Genomic DNA, 21,218 nt, shown 5'->3' on the forward strand with positions numbered 1-21,218 from the left:
AGGCTGCTGACAGCAGCAGAGGGGCTTGTAGAAGCTGCTCCCCACTGCCCTTCAAGCACTCTGGTTGCATTTTCTTAGTGGACAAATGCAATTCGGTTCTATCCCCAGAACAGAGTAAGGAATTTGAGTTTCTTCTCTGGAAAATATTAACCATAAATAAAATCCGAGCCTTCCAGTAGGCTAAAAGTACTCTAGAAATAAAAGGAAACATCACAAGATTTTAGGAGGTGCTGAAACATTTGTTTTGAAGTTTTATTACAAAAATATATTTGCAAACATACAAAATTTTGGATGAAAAAAATGCTCATTCTTAAACATTTATGCAATAACTTAACAACTGCAAACATACATAGGTGCTATAAAACCCACACCATACCAAAAACGTTAATGATGCAGTATCTACATTTTTTGACTTACAATTATTCCGGTTTCCAGAAATCTTTCCTGAAGCCCCCCCTTCCCCATGGTCTTCATATTGAGAGAACATGCAAATGGCTACAACTGGTGCATATGCAGAAGTGATAAAACTCAGAAATTACTAAAAGCACATAATGTACATAAAACAAACCTAACTAACCATATGCCCATACACTGAATAGATAAAAATAAATACACCACCAAATCAGAGATACTGCAATTTTCCAACTTGAAGTGAAAGGAAGATATTGCATCTTAACATTTTCGTAACATTGCCAGACAAAAATGAGGTGATACATATTGCACACATTCCTCTTGTTAAGATATGCTGTACAAAGCAACTCAAATACCTGGCAAAAAGATGGCTGATTTGCTCAGAATGCTTTTAAAAACCAAGAAATCCTAAATTGAAGTTTGCTTTCCAAAACATTTCAGAAATTCTATCAGTGACTACACATGGCATAATGGGTTTCAGAAATAAACCAAAATGAAGCTATTAGAAATGCAAGCAAAAATTATACATCCAGCAGCAACTGTTTAAATATTGAGTATTTATACACAGAATTACACATTTTATATTAAATCAGGATGAATCATTTGAATTTTTTTTATCACTCATTCTGCAAGTCTTCTTTAATTTGGAAAGATATTCTGCTTCTGAAGTTAATAGCTGTTAGGCACCTTTCATATAAACTTTGCATTGTTAAATAACAACAGATTAAGTCTAACTACAAAACTGAGAATTTTGATTTTCCTGAACAATTCAGCAGCTGTAGGTTTTAAAACTCTTTGATTGGGGAAAAAGTACAAATCCAAACTCAAACCTAAAGTAACTTAATGTGAGCCACAAAAAACATGCTTAGGTAATAATTAATTTGGGGAATGTAGTCTGAACTAATAATTTTTTGATTCCCAGAAAAAATAGATAAAATCCCCATTAAGCCAGTATTTAAAAAAATAAAAATCACTTGAAAATGGTCACAATCATTTCCTGTGATAGGCCAAGGTAACCTGCTACACACTGGTTATGCCTACATGAGGATAACACAAATCAAGCACTTTAATAAGCTGGTCATTTCAAACTTACACAAAAATTAAAAAAAAAAAATTTACAGAAAAAAGTAGTTTTTAAATACCATCCACATTAAAAAAAATATCAGATTTTACACTCAATTCACCTTGTGTTTTACAATGAGCTTTTAATTAAAGGAGTTTATCTGTTAGAGCCACTCCCCTGGCACTTGTCACACCTCTGCACTGGGGGGTTCCCATGTCTGCTGGCCCCATGCAGAGGTTGGAACAAACACATGCACCTGCTCAAGGTGTGAAGGTCGCTGTGGACGCTACAGTTTCAGCTCTGGTTCTCTGCCAGTTCATTTGGAAAGCTTGGGCAGGGAAGTAAACCAAAAACCTGCTGCTACCAGGACACCACAAAATCAAAGTGAAGTAAGGACCGGCTAACTGCTTGTTTCCAGCTGCCCAGGAACCCTCACAAGTTAAGGATATTCAAAGTATTATTACTTTTGTATATGGCTGAGGAACTCAAAATACAACACTTTCCTATCATTTCTACAGATCTTTGGATATGACAGTATTTAGCAAACAGTACTAATGTGCACTATCAGCTTCCAACATTTTGATTCTTACAAACTTTTATCAAATCTTGCTTTGAAGAAACCATAACCTGTCCATGAGAAGTGAGAAGATACAGACTCTTATCTTTGCTAAATCCAGGTAAGAGCAACCCTCTATTTGGCTTAGGCTGTCCATTTTTGTTCAGAGGAACTGCTCACTGGTTTGTCCCTTTCAGTGAAACTTTTCCTAAAAAGTCCAGCAGAAAATCAGTTTAGACCTTCAATCTAACTTGAGCCTCACTGTTTATGTGCATACACAGTATTGTAAAGCCAGATTTTACGGAAGAAGCTCCTATCTTCCTTAACAAAGTCTGAGTTTGTATTGCTGAATTCAAATGCAACCATTAAATCCAATATATTTCTTGATGAATGCACATTAGCATCTTTCCCTGAATCTTGCACATTTTTCTAACAATATACTATATATTTTAACTGGAAACACTTAACTCAAAGGCTGAGAAGAGCTTTTCAGAAGGCAAGTAGTGCTAAACAAAATATATTTTCCACTAAAAAGCTAGGAAAAAACTAAAATAGATCAAATACATAAAAACGTAAATATTTGTTGTATCTAAAACATCCTGATTTGTGAACAAGTCACAATTAAAGCTCAATTACTAGTTTCCAATGAAATGGCCATGCACCTTGACTATGTCAACATTAACTAATCCTTAGGATATCTATACTTACATATATGTTGTAAGGAGCCAAACAATATTTTTCTTCATATTTCAATAGTGCTTGAGGGAGAAGAATGAAGCAGTGCATCATAACTCACTACAAAGATTATCTCTTTACTCAATAACCCAACACTTTTCTACTGAAAAAGCATCCTTTAAAACTACTATTGCTGGAAAAGGTGAAAACCTGAACTCAGATTAATAACCTTTGCATGCCTTTAAGAAATAAATACAACCCATGGGTAAACCAACAGAGCAGCATAAAAAAATAAAATTAAAAATTTTCTGATTTCAAATGGGAAAGTACCCAGTTAAATTCTTAGTGAATAATGACTTACTAAATCACATATACCAAGCAGTAACATTTTAATTAGATAAGCTTCAGACTATGAAGTGTGCACTAATAATCTGGGGAGAGGGCAACAGAAGAAAAGCATGCATTTGTTTCCCATCTGCATAGTTTTCAACGCTGCAGTTCCAACACAACTGATGAGTTAAAGCCAACTATGGCGTGGTCCATTCTTAAGCTAAAAGGGAACAAAATATTTAAATTTTATCAAACACTGCTGAACAGGAAGAGAGAGTCTTCCAGTGGTGGTCTCCTAACTATAAATTTAAAATGAGAACATGCAACTACTTTGTTGCTTAAACTGAGGATTTTGCATATTTCAAATTTTGCTTTTTTAGAGAAAATGGCCCAACTGGCTTGGGTGTTTTATGTCAGTAACACAGAAACAAATAAGATTAATGAAAAATTGAAAGGATGAATTTACATGCATTAGCTAGAAACTGCCAATGTATTGAGCCAATCACATTTCTGGACCTTTTGTTAAAGATTTAGCTCCAATGGCCTGGCTTCCAGACTCTTTCGATCCCCACACCTGCCAGCTTAATCACAAGGCATTTTGCTCTCATTTTCCTTAGTCCTTCAAACTGGAACTAAGTTCCCACGGCTGAATTTGGTTCTGGTGTGCTGTAGTGTACTACACTGTGCATTTGCTGGCTGAAATAGTTTGGACTCTGTAATCCTTGAACAATGAATACAGCCAGGAATGAGAGCCAGAGCAAACATCTGCACATTCAATTAATGCCTATGAGAGCTCAAATGCAACCTAAGTCCCCTCCCCAGTAAAAAAAAAAAAAAGGTTTGCTGGTGATGATCACAGTGAAAACCTAGATCATTTTGAGAACATTACTTTCTTAAGTATTTAAGGAACAATCTTTCCTAACAGGTTCAAATTCAAGACATTGAAAACTAAATATTCTTTTACAAAAATATTAGTTTTATAGATGAGGCATAATTGTTTCTAAAATGAACATATTTTAAGCAGATTCAGCTTCAATTATAGCTTAATGTTGTCTGTACTCTTGGTGAGGACTTGCAAGTAGACTTCATGGATAGTGCTGAGAAAACGGGAATCATTCTGCAGGAAAAACAGAAACACATAAGGAACATTAGCGAAAAGATGCAAAAAACGTTTAATTTAATGCCACTTTAGTTGTGATAAGGATTCCTTGCAACTGACAAGGGAAGGAGCTGTGTGCCTGCACAAAAGGTGCTGTTGGAACACACACAGGCTGTGAACCATGAGGCTGGGCAGCAGCTGAAAGCATCACCAGGCACTCTGGATGCTCAGACAAACAGACAGGGGTCACTGTGTCAGCCTGGCCACATTTTGCTTCCCTCCAGAGTCCAAGCCACAGTCTCAGGCACAAAGAATCCAATTCTGTGTACAGGCTCCCAAATCCAGTCTGCCTGAGTGTCAGATGTGATGTTGTTTGTCAGGCCCAAATGGGACTGTGGTGTGCTCTACAAGAATTCCATGTCAAAGCATGACTGGGAAGTGAATTGGTTTAATCTATGGACAGTATTTACAGTATTTCTTGAATCTAATTCCTTCAAATGACAAGTTATGAAACTGCTATCTAGTAAGTCAGCTTGAGGATGTAATACTCTCTTTACAAGGTCTGAACAGAGAGTACTCCCATGTTGCAGGAGATGCCTATTTTGGTCTTCATTCAGCTCTCTCCCTGTAAAGACTGGAGACAAATATCCCTGTTAGCTCTCTAAAATCACCACTCAGAATATTGGCAAGAGAGCTCAGTTCCAAGATTAGTTTAAGTCTTTAATTAGAAAACCCATACACACCAGTAGAAGAACAGGTTATGTAAAACAGAACAGATAAACCAGGCAACCTAATGATGGGATCCAGTAATGATCTTCTTGGTCCTAACAACTTGGTCACTGGGAAGATATTGTTTGTTATTTTTAGACTAGCATTTTTGGTACAAGCTCTACTAACATCAACATGGAGTGAGCAAGAGAATCCTGAAGTAAGAAAGAACTGTTTGTCATTCATGGCAACTTCACTATGACATTAGAGGTCAAAATCATCTCAGTGCCCAGCTGCTCCCAACATCACAGATTTCATTCAACAGATCTTTTTAGTCCCTAAAAATAGCAGAGCTAAAACTTTACAATTTCCACTTCAAAGAAACACACTAAAAGCAAAGATGAGGAAAGGTTCTAGGGAACTGAAAACAGGAAAGCTTTCCTTGGGGAAGTGGAATACTTACAAAGACAGCGAAATCAACTCCCCCAGTACCAGCTTCTACTAGTGCAAGTTACTCCTCACTTGTCTACAAATTCATATTGATGTGAAAGGACACATCCCAGGTACTCTATTCTTCTAAGTCTTCCACATCTCAACCAAAAGGAGCAAGCTGTGCTATACTCTGTGTACAGTGTGGAGTAATCTGCCCCTTCCAACAGAAAAGAACATCTTTTGTAATCTTTCAGGGCAAAAGGAGTTACGGGGTACAGAATTTGTCAGTGCTGCCTTCTGTGCTTGGACCCCATCCCTCAGAAACTGAGCTCTATATAGACACTACCTTTATTAGATGTATCAGTGCTTCTTGAAGCTGAGACCTGCTGAGAACAGTAGGAGGTGTAGTCTGAATTTCTGTTGTTCCAAGTGTTAAAGGCGAAGAAGAACTGGCTTTATTCTCCACTTCAGTAGCTTTTGCAGCTGATTGCTGGAACACACTTGGAGACAAGAGCACTGAAGGCGTTACTGTCGTTGTGGCTGTAACAAACTGTGGAGGTGCAACCTGCAAAAGAACAAAACATTAATAAGCACTGTGTTCAGTAACAATGAATGATACTGTAAAGGCTGGAGAGATGAACATAAAGAAAATTAAATAAATTGCAGCCATGATTATTCAGTCAGATATTGCAGAATAGCTGCGCTTAATCAAGAAATATCTACTTATGAAGATTAGTACCAATAGAACTTCTCATTTTCCAAGCTGAAGAAGGCAGCCTTGAACGTTCTTGCATGCAGACTACTTCCTACTCATGTGGTTGCTACATTCCAGAATTTTTAGAACATAATACATACAACAAAAGTCGAGCTTTTCACTTAAGTAATCAAAGGAGCCTGTAGCTGCTTTGCAAATTATTTTCCTTCAGAATTCTCAGAAAGACCAGTCCTGCTTCCTGCACCCCCACCCCCCCCCACGGTCTCCCACAAATCCTTCAAATTTGAAGTGCATCTCAAACATATTTAAAGAGACCGCTGTGTTATAATTAAAGCATTGGAGTACATTGAAATATTCTCATTCTGTTTTCCCTTGGTGGGGGATGTGGGATGGAAATATTTTGAGGACCATCATCCCACCTCATTGTTCCACAGGTCTGTCTTCATTTCATTACAAAAATGCACATACTGTATTCACCACTTTTTCTTTTGGGCATAAATTGCACATTTATAGGACTATTATATTTGCATCCACTGGACATGAATAAATATCCTCTTTGAGTAACTCTGACATTTCCTGATAACAGCAATTGTTACTCAGGCCGATAATCTGTGTCTTGCTCAGGCTCACAGGATGACCAACGTGGTGAAAAAATAAACAAGCCAATCTTACTCCAAAGAAAAGCAACACTAAATGATTTGTAAAGATGTTTGATATGTCAGCAGAAAGAGCTTCCCTCAGATAACCAACTATCTTCAGAGGAAAAAGCCCTCCAAAGCCATCTAAAGTTAATGTGTATAAAATAACATCAACAACATCAGAACTAGAAAATTGATTTTCTTGTAGTCAAAACTGTGAAGACTCACAGCGTGGGATTTCAGCTGAAGACAATGTGTTTAAACTGACAGTTTACTATACAACATGCACATGTTTCTTAAAACTCCCAAATCCACATAAAATGATTTTAATTAGGTAATTATTTACTAACGGGGTCATGAACAGACTGTGGAGCTTATTTTATAGCAGCCCAGTAGCTAAAACAGCATTTTACTTCATGTAGGGCCATTTTCTTGCCTTCACAATCAGATCTGGGCATGCTACTAAAACTGCTTTCATGGAAAGCAAGTTTGAACAGACTGAGGAAAGAGACTGAAAAAGGAGTGGGTGCGTAAGGGAAAAGTAGAATTAAAATACAGATGGTGTCCTAAAATAAATCCATAACAAAAAGGTAACTAAACCCAGCCCTTGAACACTTGACTATTACCAAGTTATTTTGTAACTGCAACCTGAAACTTAAAACTGACATTATTTTAAACTGCTACCCAAGGCAGTTCTAAGAATCTAAAATCTGCTTTTAGCTCACTAAAACTTTTGCAGTTACTTATTACTAGTTTTGCAGTAGCAATTACTTGTTATTTTTTTCCTCCATCTTAATTTTTTTCAGCTTTGTATCTTTTCATAAAATATAAGATGTCTCAGGAAAACTGAGGCACAGTAAAGCACAGATTGCATTTTAAGCCTCTGGGGTGCTTAATGCTGGGCTAAGGCTAATAGACCCTGCTAAAATATTATGGCATTAGTACTCCCTGCTTGCAAGGTAAAAAAAAACAAATTCAAACGGTGCAAACTTGGTGCAGAGCTGCAAGTCCAAAAATGTGTTTTCATTTCTGCATCAGAACCAACAATAAGAGGGACTGCACAAGAGCAGTGCATTGACAGCAACTCCCCCTTCCTCCAGTACTGCTCTGTTTCATAACAGCTCCTTAAGCATGGTCAGTGGGCAGTGACTATTTGAGATAACAACTGGATACCACAGCTGGGTACTGGCTTTTTTTCTCCCTAAGAAAACTCCTAAGACCAATTAGCAATTTACTTATCCACTTACTTGACTTGCTTTAGACAAAGTTTTCGGCTGTGGAAATACTTCTGATTCCTTGTTTTGTTGTACAGTCTGAGTTAAGGGGAAAAAAAAAAATAATACAAAAAAAGCAAAATTCACAAGTTACCATCCACAGCTCAATTTCCAGAGGTGGTTCTTTGCTTTTAAGAAAGCCACAAAAATGCAAATTTCAACAGATTTTAGATATAGTTTGATCAATTTTGTAAAACTGATATAATCAATGGAAAGCTGGAAAAAGAGGAAAAATCTGAATTTATGTTTTATGCTTTCAACATGATGGCAAACCTATGAAGTAATACCTCAATGCAGCCCACAGAAGTGGGTCAAAACTGATGGGAGTACAAAACACTCAAAGCAAAATAATCAGAAAAAGGAAACTGTAAATCATGTATTTTCAAATAATGTACAGGCTAGACTTCCACCACATTACCTCTCATCACAGAGCTCAGCCTGCAACCTTCCACCCCTCCTTAGACCCCCAGCTCTGAGCATTACTTTTTCTGACACAAGCACAGATGAAACCTTTAGGACTTATTCACCCACTAACAGCAACAGCTTGAAAAACCTCCTCTACAGACAGGTCTGTCACTGACAGCAGATGCTAGTAATGGAACTGGATTTCTAACTTAGCCATTCAATCAATACCACATAGTGGAAGTCCTTAACTCTCTTCAAACAGTTAATATATAACAACACAGCTTGCAAGGTAAAAATACATGTAGTCTAAAGCTTCATGGATATCAAAGCACACAGAATACCTGAAGGGGAGAGATTATCTTGCTGTTCAAGGCTGATGGCTTACTGTGAGATTCTTTGAAGCTTTCTGGTGTTGCAAGTTGGCCAACCGAGGCAGAGATGTTTGGTGTTAAGGGAGTCTTAGGGAGAGACTGTTGTTGTGTTTGGTCATGCTGTGGGGTCAACCTGAGTTTCTGGAGAAGATCAACACTTGTATGAGATGCATTTGAGATAGTCCCTGTGTTTGCTGTAGTCAAGGGTGCTATGAGCTGGCTTTGACCAGCCATTAGATTCTGTGGAGCGTGGTTCACTTCAGATGGCGGCTGATTGACCAGTGGGGATATGGGCTTGGCAGCTTGCTGCATAACTTGCATTAGACTGTTGCTTTGTTTGAGGCCAGGAAGCATCTGAGCAGGGGCAGCTTCCATTGTCGAGGCTGAATTAAGAACAGGGCTTAAACGAACTGAATAGCTTGAAACGTTTTTCATATCGGGCTGGGAAACCGAAGCTGGAGGTATTATCATAGGTGTTAAACAGTCCTGCTGATTGGCACTGGGTTTAACGCTTGGACTTTCAGATTTCCCCAGGGATTGTTGCATTACTGGTGACTGGTCAAAGGAAAAAGGCAAAAGCAAACTGTGCTGCTCTCTGGCAGATGCATCTGTCTGCAGTTTCTCCATTCTCTCTGGATTGGAATATGGAGCTGCAGGCTGTTCCTTTTGGACAGAAGTTCCAAACAGTTCCTCCAAAGTCAGATGCTTCTGCCTTGACTGAAATGGCTAAAAAGAAGGGAGAAGGAAGTTTTCAGTTTAGAACTAGACACAGCACTGTGCAGCTCACACAGTCTATCAGAAATTCAAGGAAGTTAGGAGAGACAACTAGGTCAAATGCATGTAAAATACAGTTTGTGTATCAAGGGTGCCCTATTCACAGAAATTTTGAAATCTAATTTATGAGGAACATCCTGGCTATGTATGGCTTTTCCTTGCGGCTATCTCAGGACAGTCTCTGCAGTAGTAGTCAGGAAAAGGGATGGCTATGGATTCTGCCAGGAACACGACACCTGCCATCATCCATCAGCCCTAACTACACAAGGCACTTTAGGGAAGTGGAGGGAAAAACATACATGTTGAAAAAATCCTCATAGAATTTGCAGAACTGGAAATAGTTAAATGGCCTAAATGGGAAAGGAACATAAAAAACAGAAGCTGAACAACTGAACTAGCAATGCATGCCTAGACAGTTTTCCTTGCCCTAGTGCATTAGATGTTACAATAGGTAAGATAATTTATATAAACCTAAAAATATATCTCCTTGAAAAGTGCATATATGTACACAGTTACATCTACCAGTCTTTTAGTCTGTCCAAAAATATGCATCCAGCCTACACCATTGACACTGTTAGAAAAATAGTTTTAAGAACATCGTATTTTGATGAAAATATTTTAAAATGTGTTTCAGTAAAGAGAAAAGAAACAGCTATTAACACCAGTGATGTAAGAATTTTCCTTTTTTTTTTTTTGAGGTTGCACAGGACCAGAAGTTATGTAAAACAGCTGGACTGAAATACGCATTCTCTTCAGAAGACTGAATGGCCTGCAGCACAATTCCAGTGTATTCTGATGGTATGTCTAAACAAAGATGCTACTTCACAATGACAACCACTGCACCATGACATTGCTCTGCTGGCTCTGATTTCCCTAGCACAGAGAGTAGCAGCCAAGGCACAGCAGCACAGGTGCCACACAAATAGCCCAACAAGATCCCCTTGAGCCTGAAGTGACACTCTTTTGCCCAGGTTACTCATATTTACTGTCATCCAATTTTAGCTAGTCAGAAGTCTGGCACCCTTTCATTTTGGGGCTGAGACATTCTATAATTTATATACCTTGTTAGTTATGTTGGGAGCATTTTCCTAGAAAATTGTTCTTACTTTTTTTCCACTGATCCTACTGTTCTGGAGACCTGTCCTTCAACCATAAAGATTCCATTAAGAGAAAAATCACTGTTCCAGATCATTTCAAACTCATCTGTTCACTTCAGTATGATTAATTGACTAGCCTTCCTTTATTAATACATCACAAAACTCAAGCAATAACCTGAAATCTCTACCATGCCCTGATCCAAGTCAGACTGGATAGTCTCAAACATCAAGTTACTTTCCAGCATGGAGGATAAAACACCTCTTTTGCCTTGTCTGCTTGAGGAGTACTTTGAGCATATCATCAACTCAGTGTGTTTATGAAGACTCTTATCAGCAGGGGCTGCATAAAGGCCACAAGATCACTTTATTTGATAGGAACAGAATGCTGCTCCTGCTGCTCAGAGGGTTTCTCCAGAAATTATTTCAGATAAATTAAGCTTTATAGTCCCAGCTCTGCTAATTCATGGTTCAGTACCAGTGTTCTGGTTCAGTTTTGCAGACTGCTGGCACAGAAGCATTTCATGATACAACTGGTTTGAATTTTGAATTGCCAAGATACAACACTTAACTACACAATATCATACAGAAGACATTTATTTTTATTCCCAAATGTGTGGTATCTTTAGCATGAGATGAAGTTAATCAACATGAAAGTGTGACATTTTGGAGGGAATTTAGCAATCTCACTGTACTTATCATATGCACACTATTTTTTGATTTCGCTGATCATCTGTTTTAATTAGATGAAAAATGTATTTTTATAGTTGAAATGGAATGTTTTTCCAATAGTCTCTCAGTTGTCCATGTTACTACAAGTGTGGCTCAGAACCAACACATTTGAGATATATTTGAACCCAGCTAACTGCCTTTAGAGAACTATCACTTATGTTACCCAATTAATTTTTTCCAATAGCTCTGTACCAACTATTTTAAATAGAATTAATTTTAAGAATTCAACAGAATTAAAAATATGACATTTTACATGTTCTATAAATCAACTTTCCCTTTAATTACTTCAGAGAAATTTGTAAAAATCTTATCTTTCCACTTTTTCCTTTGCTAGTTAATTGATTCCTGTTCTGCAGTTCCCTGCACTGTCGGGTGGAGCATTTGAGCTGATTTTGTACTGTCTACATGGAATGACCCAAAGAAAATAAGTGCTTTGAAAGCAAAGCCTCAGGCAGCCCTGGTGCCAGCTCTTCAGACATGGCATGCAGCATGCAGAGCTGGCTGCCAGGGGTCACTCCATCACTGACCCAAAACCAGAGGTGCTGATCAGGGGCTGGAAGGGCTGTGATAGCAATAATCCCAACAAACTCCCCCACCCCTCATTTCAGTTCATGAAACTGTTACTACCCTACCTCTAAATCAGACTGCTGCTGCCCAGCTCAAACTCAGAACTCCTCCAAACTGTGTACATTATTTACAGGTACTAAGTGCAAATTTGCCACGTTTTCCTAGGGGATTTCCTTTCTCGGGCACGGTGATTTATTGCATCAGAAGCACCCCAGTGAACCGTGGCAGGGAGAGTTTTCCATGGGGCATTTCCAAGGAGCACCAGCAGGGCCCATCCCGTGCCCACTGGGTGGCACTGCAAGCAGGCCCACGGCACTTCCCTGTCACAGGCAATTCAGCTACCACACAGTTCACTTACTTTTTTTCTAAATTTATCTCTACAAAGCCTTATATGAAGCCGCAGCTCCCTTGTGCAGGACCACAGCTGTGGCTTGGAAGCACAGACAAACCTTCTGTAAATGTCTGAGACAGAAGACCAGGGCTTGAGTTCCTGAGTGAAAGACCTGACCAATGGGCATCTTTTCTTGCTTCTTGTCTCTCCAAGTCATCCCACACATTACCACGGACTGACTTCTTCCAGAAGCCAAGGTGGCCCGTTTAAACATGGATGTTCACAGTAGTGTGGACACAGTGTTTCAAAAATAAGAGGCTAAGTCATCAAAAGACAGAATTTCGGATCCTAAGTCTTCAAACTCATTTGTTTAGCAATAATACACTGGGCAAACAAATGAAGGCATTTTAAGAAAAAAAATCTATTTTGGTACCAAAACAAAATACTAAATGAAAAAAAAAACCCTTCATTTAGGGTTGGATGGAACATACCTGCTCCTGCACTTGTAATGAAGGCCTCTGTTCTGAAGGCTCTGTGCTTTCTGCCTTTGGAGGATTTGAATTCTGTTGCATTCCAGAACTTGATATAATACTTAGATCACTAATCTGATTCTGAGGAGGGAAGAAAAAAAAAAATAATAAAAAAAAAATATATATATAAATGCATGAGTTTTAGTGTACATTTACCCACTACACAGTCCTGTTTACATGGCACTTCAGACTGAAATAGAGATGATGCATGAAGCAGTGATTTTTCTAAGAAACTGTGGAATTCACAAACTTAGGAAATAAAAATCATACCAAGACATCCAGAATCTGGTATGCAGTCATAAAGCTTTTAGTTTTTATTATTAAAAGATAAACAGCAAGAAAATACAATTGACTTTATACTTTTTCACCAAGAACAAAACCGAGACATTAAAGAAAAGGTGGGCTTTTCAGATCCTGTATCAGCACTGGCTGCTAACAGAGAAGTTTGCTACACTTCATTCAATCAGGAACCCAAACTAGAACTGCTTAGTTCAGAAAGCATTCTAAATGGATGGAAAGACAGCTTATTTCCACCAGATTTAACCAACCACGTACATTTATTATCAGGTGTTAATTTAGTTTTCTGTGAACCAGACAAAACCAGGCAAGAGAGTCACATTATAACACACTATGTTTCAGATGGAGTTGACTTTCATCTTTAATAAACATAAAAATAAACAAATATAGCTATTCCATTACTGTTAAAATCACCAGTGGAAAAATGCAGACCGCAGAATAATCCAGCTTTTAATGGGTAAACTACACCTGATATGATAGAGCTCAACCATTAGCATGACACATGATGATTGCTCTGGTATCTTACCCAAAGCAGTAAAATATGGCTTAAACTTTAGCAGTGGATTAAAAAGCAATCTGAGCTGTATTATTTTGTTTTTAAATTCTAATTGAAAGCAATAAATACAAAATCAAGGCTATATATTGTGATTTAAGGACAAAGAGAAGCAGACTCTTGCATCATTCTGACTTTTAGTCACTAACTTGAAGGTCAAAACTCCTTGTGCCTGAAATGCTGAAGGCCTTTTAGTTATAAAATCAGGAAAGGCAGAGTTTTCTTCTCACTAGAGGATAAGCTGCAGTACGTTTCCCTGCTCATACTGAAATACACACACAAAACCACACTATAAAAAGCATCCATTCACTTCATTAAAAAAAAATAAATCTCAGAGTTCATTCATTTTCACATATGGGCTTGATGTAGTGTGTACTTGAAGGATTAAGCTGATTTGGAATCCTAGATTAAATCACTCAGACCTTCATAAATCTCTTTTTCACTCCCTCTGCCCCCTTCTCATGCTGACACTCCGCCAATCTCATGTGGGCTGCACACAAGGATTACTGTATGATCCATCTGGAATGTACCAGCAGATAAGTACTTTCTCCTCCTAAATACAAATTCATGCATAATTACCAAGTGCCATAAAATTATTAAAAAAAAATTAAGACAGGAAAGGTCTCTCAAGAAGCCATCTTCCAAACAAGTTGGTTACTTCATCACATTGACATTGGCACACATCGGCTACAAAAGCTCCAAAATTAATGTGCCAGGGCTTTGTTGCTAAAGCTGAGGTGGTTCAACAGAACATTCTCCACAAAACTTTGCTTGAGATGTGACCAACATAGTTCAGTTCTGCTTTTCTGACAACTGTACAGCACTACAATCACACATCACTCTGATGGAATCACCGTGAACAGGTTCATTTATGGTTCATGTACACACAAAAAAGAAATGAAGTAATTATTCCAGTCTCCCTGGTGTTCTAAAAATATAAAGAAACAAACACACACATATACAACAAGAAGAAATAAAGATACAACTCCCCCAATTTTAAAATAATTCTGCTGTAGCCCATGCCCCGTCTATTTCACTGTTGTATTATTGTATTATCAGATGTTGCCTGTCCACTAAAATATTTGCATACCAGTTCCTGTTCATCAGAATTTCACTTGTCTACAGAGCTTCATTCATGATGTTTAGGAACTTTGTTTCTAGCAAAAGCTTTTCAGATATGAAAAAGATCTGAAAATCAGAAGAGAAGCTGGAATATCCCAAGTCATCCAACAGCCATCTGTTGGAAATGTGTATTATCCAGTACTGCCAGGATAAAGAGGGAGAAAGGCTTCATCACACCCAGGAGGGCACTACCGCAGCAGTGCATTCCTGTGCAATGAGCTTTCTCCCTTCTTTGCAAAAAGACTTCTACTTGTTCAAATCTGTCTAAATTGATACACCACTAAAAGATGAATCATGCAGGTTGTGATATTTCCTTCTGTGATCTCACAAAAGCTGCTACTTGCACAATGCTGGCCTTCATACAGACACCTTCTCCCCAAACAGCACTGACATACATTCAGATTCAATTTTTTTAAAATCTGTATTTTAAAGCATTAAAAGAACATATGAAATATTTCCAAAAATTATTATCTAGCCTGGGTCAAAGATACTGTATTATTTATCACTTTGACCTGACCTCAAGTACATCAGACAGTGACAGGTTAAGTTGGCTCATACAAGGTTTAATCCACATGCTTACTCTTTTCTCCTCATCCCACACTGTGTTGTAACCTCACAGATTCACATCCCAAGTACTCAAAGGAACTCTGCTGCAAAAGCAACTCCAGGAAGGAATCACTGTACAAATGTGCTCCCTCTTCTCCCAGCAGCACAGGCACAGAAACCACACCATGGTTCTGCAGTGCAATACTCACACATCGCTTTACTATGGCACATTCCTGTATTATTACACTGGGGAAGAGGCGTGTTCAGAATCTCTGTTTCCATTTTGGGATCTCCCACACATTACCTTTATATTCACCCTGCACGTATGAATTTGGTCCTCACAACTATATAAAGTAATTCTTTCCTAAGAGAACTAACATTCCTCATTATGTAATCTCACGAATTTAGCATTGGCAAAGGATAACAGACTTTTCCTTCTGAAATGAATTAATTTATTAAAGGGAGAAACAGTAGACAGGACAGAAGTAATAAACTGGGGAACAGAAAGACAAAGGAACAGTATTGTTACATTTAGTCTACAGCTAATAAGAAATATGCTTCATAGAATCTACAAATGTACCGAATGACTCAGTCTCTAATGCCTCAAGACATCTTTTGAGACTAAGAAGAGACAGATGCTGCTGGGCACAATTTTTATTTGCTATTCCCAGAGACAAGATTTTCTCACAGCAGGAGAAATGGGTCCACCCTGCTACACTTCAAGTCGGACCACATGATCAGGATTCAATCCATCTTGCCTGAAATCACAGAATGTTTCCTAGTAGAGTGTTCCTGAGGGAGGGAACAAAACATCAGTACGAAAGCAAGGCTGCTGGAGCTATTGCAGAGACTGCCCACCCTTTAAACAAAGCACAGCTGATGTGCTAAAACCTTGTTTCCAGAAAAGAGACATTCACTTACTCGTTCATATTCATCCTTGGCTTTACTAAGCATTTCTAGGATGTCAATGGGCCTGTTTTCATTGCAGCCATTGGTCCTGCTGGGACTTTTTCTGTCCTGGGAAACTTGCTGCGACCTCTGAGCTTCTTGTTCAACTACTCTGTAAAAGGAAAGGAGAAACAGGATTTAAAAATTTAACTAGAGTTAACATGTTGCAAAAAGCAGTAAAGAAAAAAGTACTCCCAGCACATTAACCCATTTTTCTGCCTGAATAAATGTCTAACACATAGCTGACCAAAGTTACACAAGTTTTCATTTGCTACAAGCTTTATACAAGACAAATTGTCAAATGCTCTGGACGATTTACCTCCCATTCACACAGCAGTGGTCTGTCTCAGAAAGTCTGCCTACAGAAAACACTACTCCAATAAAACTCTCATGTTTAGACATTTTTACAATGAAATATGTGGACATCCAAGCATGTGATACACAAAAAGCACATTTACACCACAGACTAAGGTACAACTTTTAATCTTTACTTCCTAACATGCTTTTTTCCATATTTAGCCAAGTCAAGTCATTTCATTCAACAAAATCTATTACCAATCCGCTCTAGTTTAGGATGAGGCCTACCATTATGCAACAGAAACAGTGGGAACAGAAGAGAGCTGGCTCACTCCAGATGTCTCTGGAATCAGTCTGCAAGTTACTCCTCACACCCCCACCTAAAGCTCCACAAAGAACAGCAAACCATTTCCTTCTCAGGCTGCCCTGCAGTCATTCCAATTACCTGATTACCTCTGGCCTCTGGTGCCTACGGTTCATTCACCACTTCTACTCCACCCCTGCCTGCCTCAAGTATCCAAAACCTTCAATTTGATGGACAGGTAAGAGACGCAAGAAGCTGATGTGTACCTGGTCATTTCATTAATAAAAGTAAAAGCAGCATATACTCCTAATCCATACGGAGTTCACGAGATATACATGGCTGTGCAGTGCGCTAAAGCTTATCCTCTTGAAATGAACACACACCAGCCTGTAATCCCTTCTTTTTTAAGCCTGCATTAATCAAATATGTTAAGAAAAAACAAGCACTGTAAACAGGGCAGAGCTCTGGAGCTGGCATGTCACTTGAGAACTCTCATGCTGTGGAACTGATGGCTGAGGGGGGAGCCAAGAGGTGCCATCATAACAATCACAGAAAGTGTCAATCATTCTAGCCTCCAGTTTCTTTGGGTCAGTTAGGATTCAGCAGAATTCTAGATTTCATAGATTGTAATTATTTATATGCACCTCTACGCTGACATTTCTGAGGAAAAAATAGTTCAAGTTTTGGAAGTTCAAGTTCAAGTTTTTCTTCCCAGTTTTCTAGCTACCAAGCTTCTTTACTTCCATAGAGTTTAGCTGCAAAAGGGTTAGATTTGGCTTTTAACAATTTGATGTCACTTTCAGAATTTTTCATCATACAAGCTGGTTATTTAACCAGCTTCTGATTATTTCCAGCCTTCTCTGTAAGCAGCAGTCACCTGGCAAGGTAACTCACAATAGGGAGACCAATGTAACCCTGATAATTTCTGTGAACTGCAGCATGTGCTTGTTTGGATGAAGCAGCTCAATACTCCACAAGTGTTTCTATGGTGACACCCTGAGAGAACATTTTGTTCTAGCACCTCACGTGGTCACCCAGTCCTGGCTTAGGACCTCTCTAAGCTCAACTCCAAAACTAATGATGAGAAAGAGCAAGGTAAAAGAATCAGAATGCTCTGCTGAGATGTTCAGTGCCAGCATAATTGTATCAGAAAAAAGAAACACTTCAGTTACAGGGAAGATTCTGGGAAGCCAATTCACATGTGCTGCCTGGCAGGCAAAGCAAAGGCTTCACTCTTGAGACTCTCCTTCTGCCTTAATTATTTGTCCCAGAAGGTTTCAATAAAACATCCTCCCATGGAAACAGTAATCACTGAACTCACAGCAAAACATCTTCAAGGAGTGTATCCATTTCACAGAAATGTTTCATAAAAATTTTGAAAAACAGCTAATAATATTTTTCTCTTGTTCATTAAGAGGTGTCTGTTACCTTTTTAAAGCTTGCTTTTTTTTTGAAGAAAAAGAAATTCTCTTCTCATCTAGGTAACTGTCTATTAGCTCAAACTCAATCTTCTGTCTCGTGCACATTACATTTCAATAGTGGTGATGTAATAAAATATGAAACTGTATCCCCAGAACTCTGAGATTCTTTCCCAAATCCAGTCTGCTGTCTGTATTTCAGAAGCCACTTTGGGTCTGACTATTGAAACAGGGCAAAACAAGCTTATAAACTAAGCTAAAAATAACCCCCCTACAAACTTATAGGCCAGAATGCAATAGTTTTCTCAAATATCCAGTTTCTGCCCTACTTCTTGTAGAAAGATCATTCTTCAATTAATCATCCTAACTTGACACAAATTAATTGTTTCTGAAATCAGGAGTTTGATGATTCCCATGAAATGTTTTCATTTCAGAAAAGTCTAAAATTCTTAAAAAAAATAAAAAAACCCCCAGTAAATCAAATACCTAAATACCTTTCCTGGGGGGGGGGGAGGCAGGCGGAAGTCAACTAATGCAAATCTGTACACTGAACGTGCTCTGTGTCCAATCCAGGATTAAATCTTTTTTAAGCAAGGCCTGCTGTTTCTTTCCATTATATCAGATAGTGGAAGAGGCACAAATTCCTTCAGGGACACAGTAGCTGCTGTGACAGTTTGTTGAAGAATATCTGGAGTTACAGCATTGAAAATATACCTGGCACAACCTCACAGAAGGGCAGGGGGAGGGAGAGAACGTGAGAAGTGAAGTCTGTGATTACAAAGCCTAATTTACTTTTCTTTTCAAAGATAAGCCACCAAAATATAAATGGATGGCCTGCAATCTTGTTAACTCAGTCTGGCACAATAAGGTCAAGTCAAATGCAGGGAAGAGAACGCAAATCTCCTTGAAACCTTTTATGGTTATGTTTTTAAAGTGCCGAAGTATTATAAAGGCAGCAGTCTTTCCTATCAGCGATTAAGAAAAACTTCACCTTAAAAAAAGGGTGCAAATCCAAACTTCCACTCCAAAGACAAAAAAACTACAAAATAAAATTAATACTCTCAGAAGAAAATGTATATATGCAATCCAGCCAAAGGGGTAAATGTGCTTTATGGACTGCTGTGCCATGGCTAGACTGGTCTGCTACCTGATCATGCCTTTTAAGACTCCTGAAGTATCTGCAGCCCGTCATTTGTGCTACAGTGACCAGCTGAACACCAAATGGACTTGCTATTTGAAACTTAGATCTGCACTGTAGCTGTATGTGACAGAATATGGTAGAGTTTGACATATTCAGCTCTCTCTCACACTTCAAACATTAACCAAACGGTTTTAGATTAGAAAAGAAAGCTGTATCCTTCTGATGCTCTGTTTATGAAGAGGAGAGGCAGTAGATGTTTTATTTGTTTTAGTAACAACATCTTAGAGTCAGTTTCACACAACTGTTTTCCATTAATCCTTATAGTTAATCCTTAGATATGGACAAACCAATTAACACTAACAAGTCCAACATAGCTAGGAAGAAAAAAATAAAAGTGGGAAATGGGGTTATCAGGATGAGAAAAAAAGAAAAATAATTTAAAAAGAGATCTTGATACCAATGTCTGTCATTTGTGCTGTCTCTCACCGCTTCTGTGAGAAAATGGTAATTAAAATAAAAGCCAAAATAACCCACACCAAATCCCCTACACTAAGAAATTATAATTAATCTTAAAATATCTACATTGTGACTAGTTTTCATATAATTAAATATTATATATTTCCATGTAATTAAATTGTGCAAGTCTTCAGGATGGCTGACTGGCATGCCCTGACACGCTGCTGAAGACACGCAAGAGATAAAAGGGGTCAGGAAAGCAACGATAGCAAAGAGGAGCAAAACTGAGAATAAGGGATAAAATACCCTGAGCCGTACATCTACATTTTGCATTTTAGTAAGAGTAACTATCAAAAAATCTAGAAATTAGCAACACCAAGCTCTTATTATGTCAGTTTTGTTTTTTCTCCTAAACCCACTGTAATTCTAGAAAATTCTGCCTACTTATCCTATTATTTTTTCATCTCTTCACTTTAGTCTGGAATAATACCTAAGCCTTAAAAAACCCAAACAAACCACACACTCCAAGAAAAAAATAGCTCACCACAAAACCAACTAAAAACCTCCAAACTTTGTTTATTTCATTACACTCTCTGCATTAGAAAATAATTTGCCAGCATCCATATACAAAATAGAATATAAAACATAAAATGGTACAAAGTGCTCATACTTGCTTTCTTTGAAGAATGCAAACAAATACTTCAACTCATTTTCTTTATCACTCAATTAAAAATTCTAATGCTGCAGTTTTTTTTTAAAAATGTAGCTTTCATTAGTTAAAAAAAAATTCTATGAGCAAGAACGTTGCATTCCTCCATTTTTAGGAGAGTGATTAGAAAACCAGACACATTTAATAAGTTCTAAAAGGCTTACAGAATAATAAGGCCCCAGTACTTACTTAGCCATGAGTTTTGCTATTCGATGACAGTCATTCTTGTCATAAAACCAAATACTGTAAATTGACACTAGAAAACAAGAAAAAAAGGTAATTAAATCAATAGTCATATTATATGCAACATATGAATTTCCATCAATTTCCATTGAAACATTGTGTGTCACTACCTACCATTTTTAAAGTAATCTGAAATAGCACATGTGCAAACATAAATACAACTTCAGTCAGATTAAATGGAAGAACTATAGAATCTTGATACTGTTTGTAAATAAAAGTGTCAGGAAAATGTTTTAACCAGCAGCTGCCTTCTCACTACAGTTGCAACCTCTTTTTTTTAATTACTGACTTCATCATTTAAGCTAGAATATAAATTTCAAAAAAACACTGATTTTTATTTGTCAAATTCAAAGACCAACATTAACATCTGAATTACTGCATGACAGTTCAGTGGGAACTCCAGCCTCTCTGGAAGCTTTCCAGAAGGAAGTAGTTCCAAAGCCCCCATCACACAGTCACATTCATGGAACAGCTCACAA

At 38.0% G+C, this 21,218-nt stretch overlaps 1 protein-coding gene across 2 annotated transcripts in view; it reads right to left on the minus strand.

The window, feature by feature from the left end:
* Nucleotides 1-229: 229 nt before the first annotated feature.
* Nucleotides 230-21,218, minus strand: part of DCP1A (decapping mRNA 1A) — a 31,975-nt gene continuing 10,986 nt past the window's right edge. The window contains exons 4-10 of one of the 2 annotated variants that reach the window (XM_058845084.1): nucleotides 20,686-20,752; nucleotides 16,145-16,283; nucleotides 12,667-12,786; nucleotides 8,648-9,403; nucleotides 7,875-7,940; nucleotides 5,621-5,839; nucleotides 230-4,152 (exon numbers count right to left, since the gene is read on the minus strand). In XM_058845084.1, coding sequence (XP_058701067.1) covers nucleotides 4,072-4,152; nucleotides 5,621-5,839; nucleotides 7,875-7,940; nucleotides 8,648-9,403; nucleotides 12,667-12,786; nucleotides 16,145-16,283; nucleotides 20,686-20,752 — 1,448 coding nt within the window. In that variant the 3' untranslated portion in view covers nucleotides 230-4,071. The remainder of the gene's footprint in view (nucleotides 4,153-5,620; nucleotides 5,840-7,874; nucleotides 7,941-8,647; nucleotides 9,404-12,666; nucleotides 12,787-16,144; nucleotides 16,284-20,685; nucleotides 20,753-21,218) is intronic. The other variant, XM_058845082.1, reaches the window with a different exon arrangement.

This window comes from Poecile atricapillus, chromosome 9, assembly GCF_030490865.1.
Source record: "Poecile atricapillus isolate bPoeAtr1 chromosome 9, bPoeAtr1.hap1, whole genome shotgun sequence".
NCBI classification, from domain to species: Eukaryota; Metazoa; Chordata; class Aves; order Passeriformes; family Paridae; genus Poecile; species Poecile atricapillus.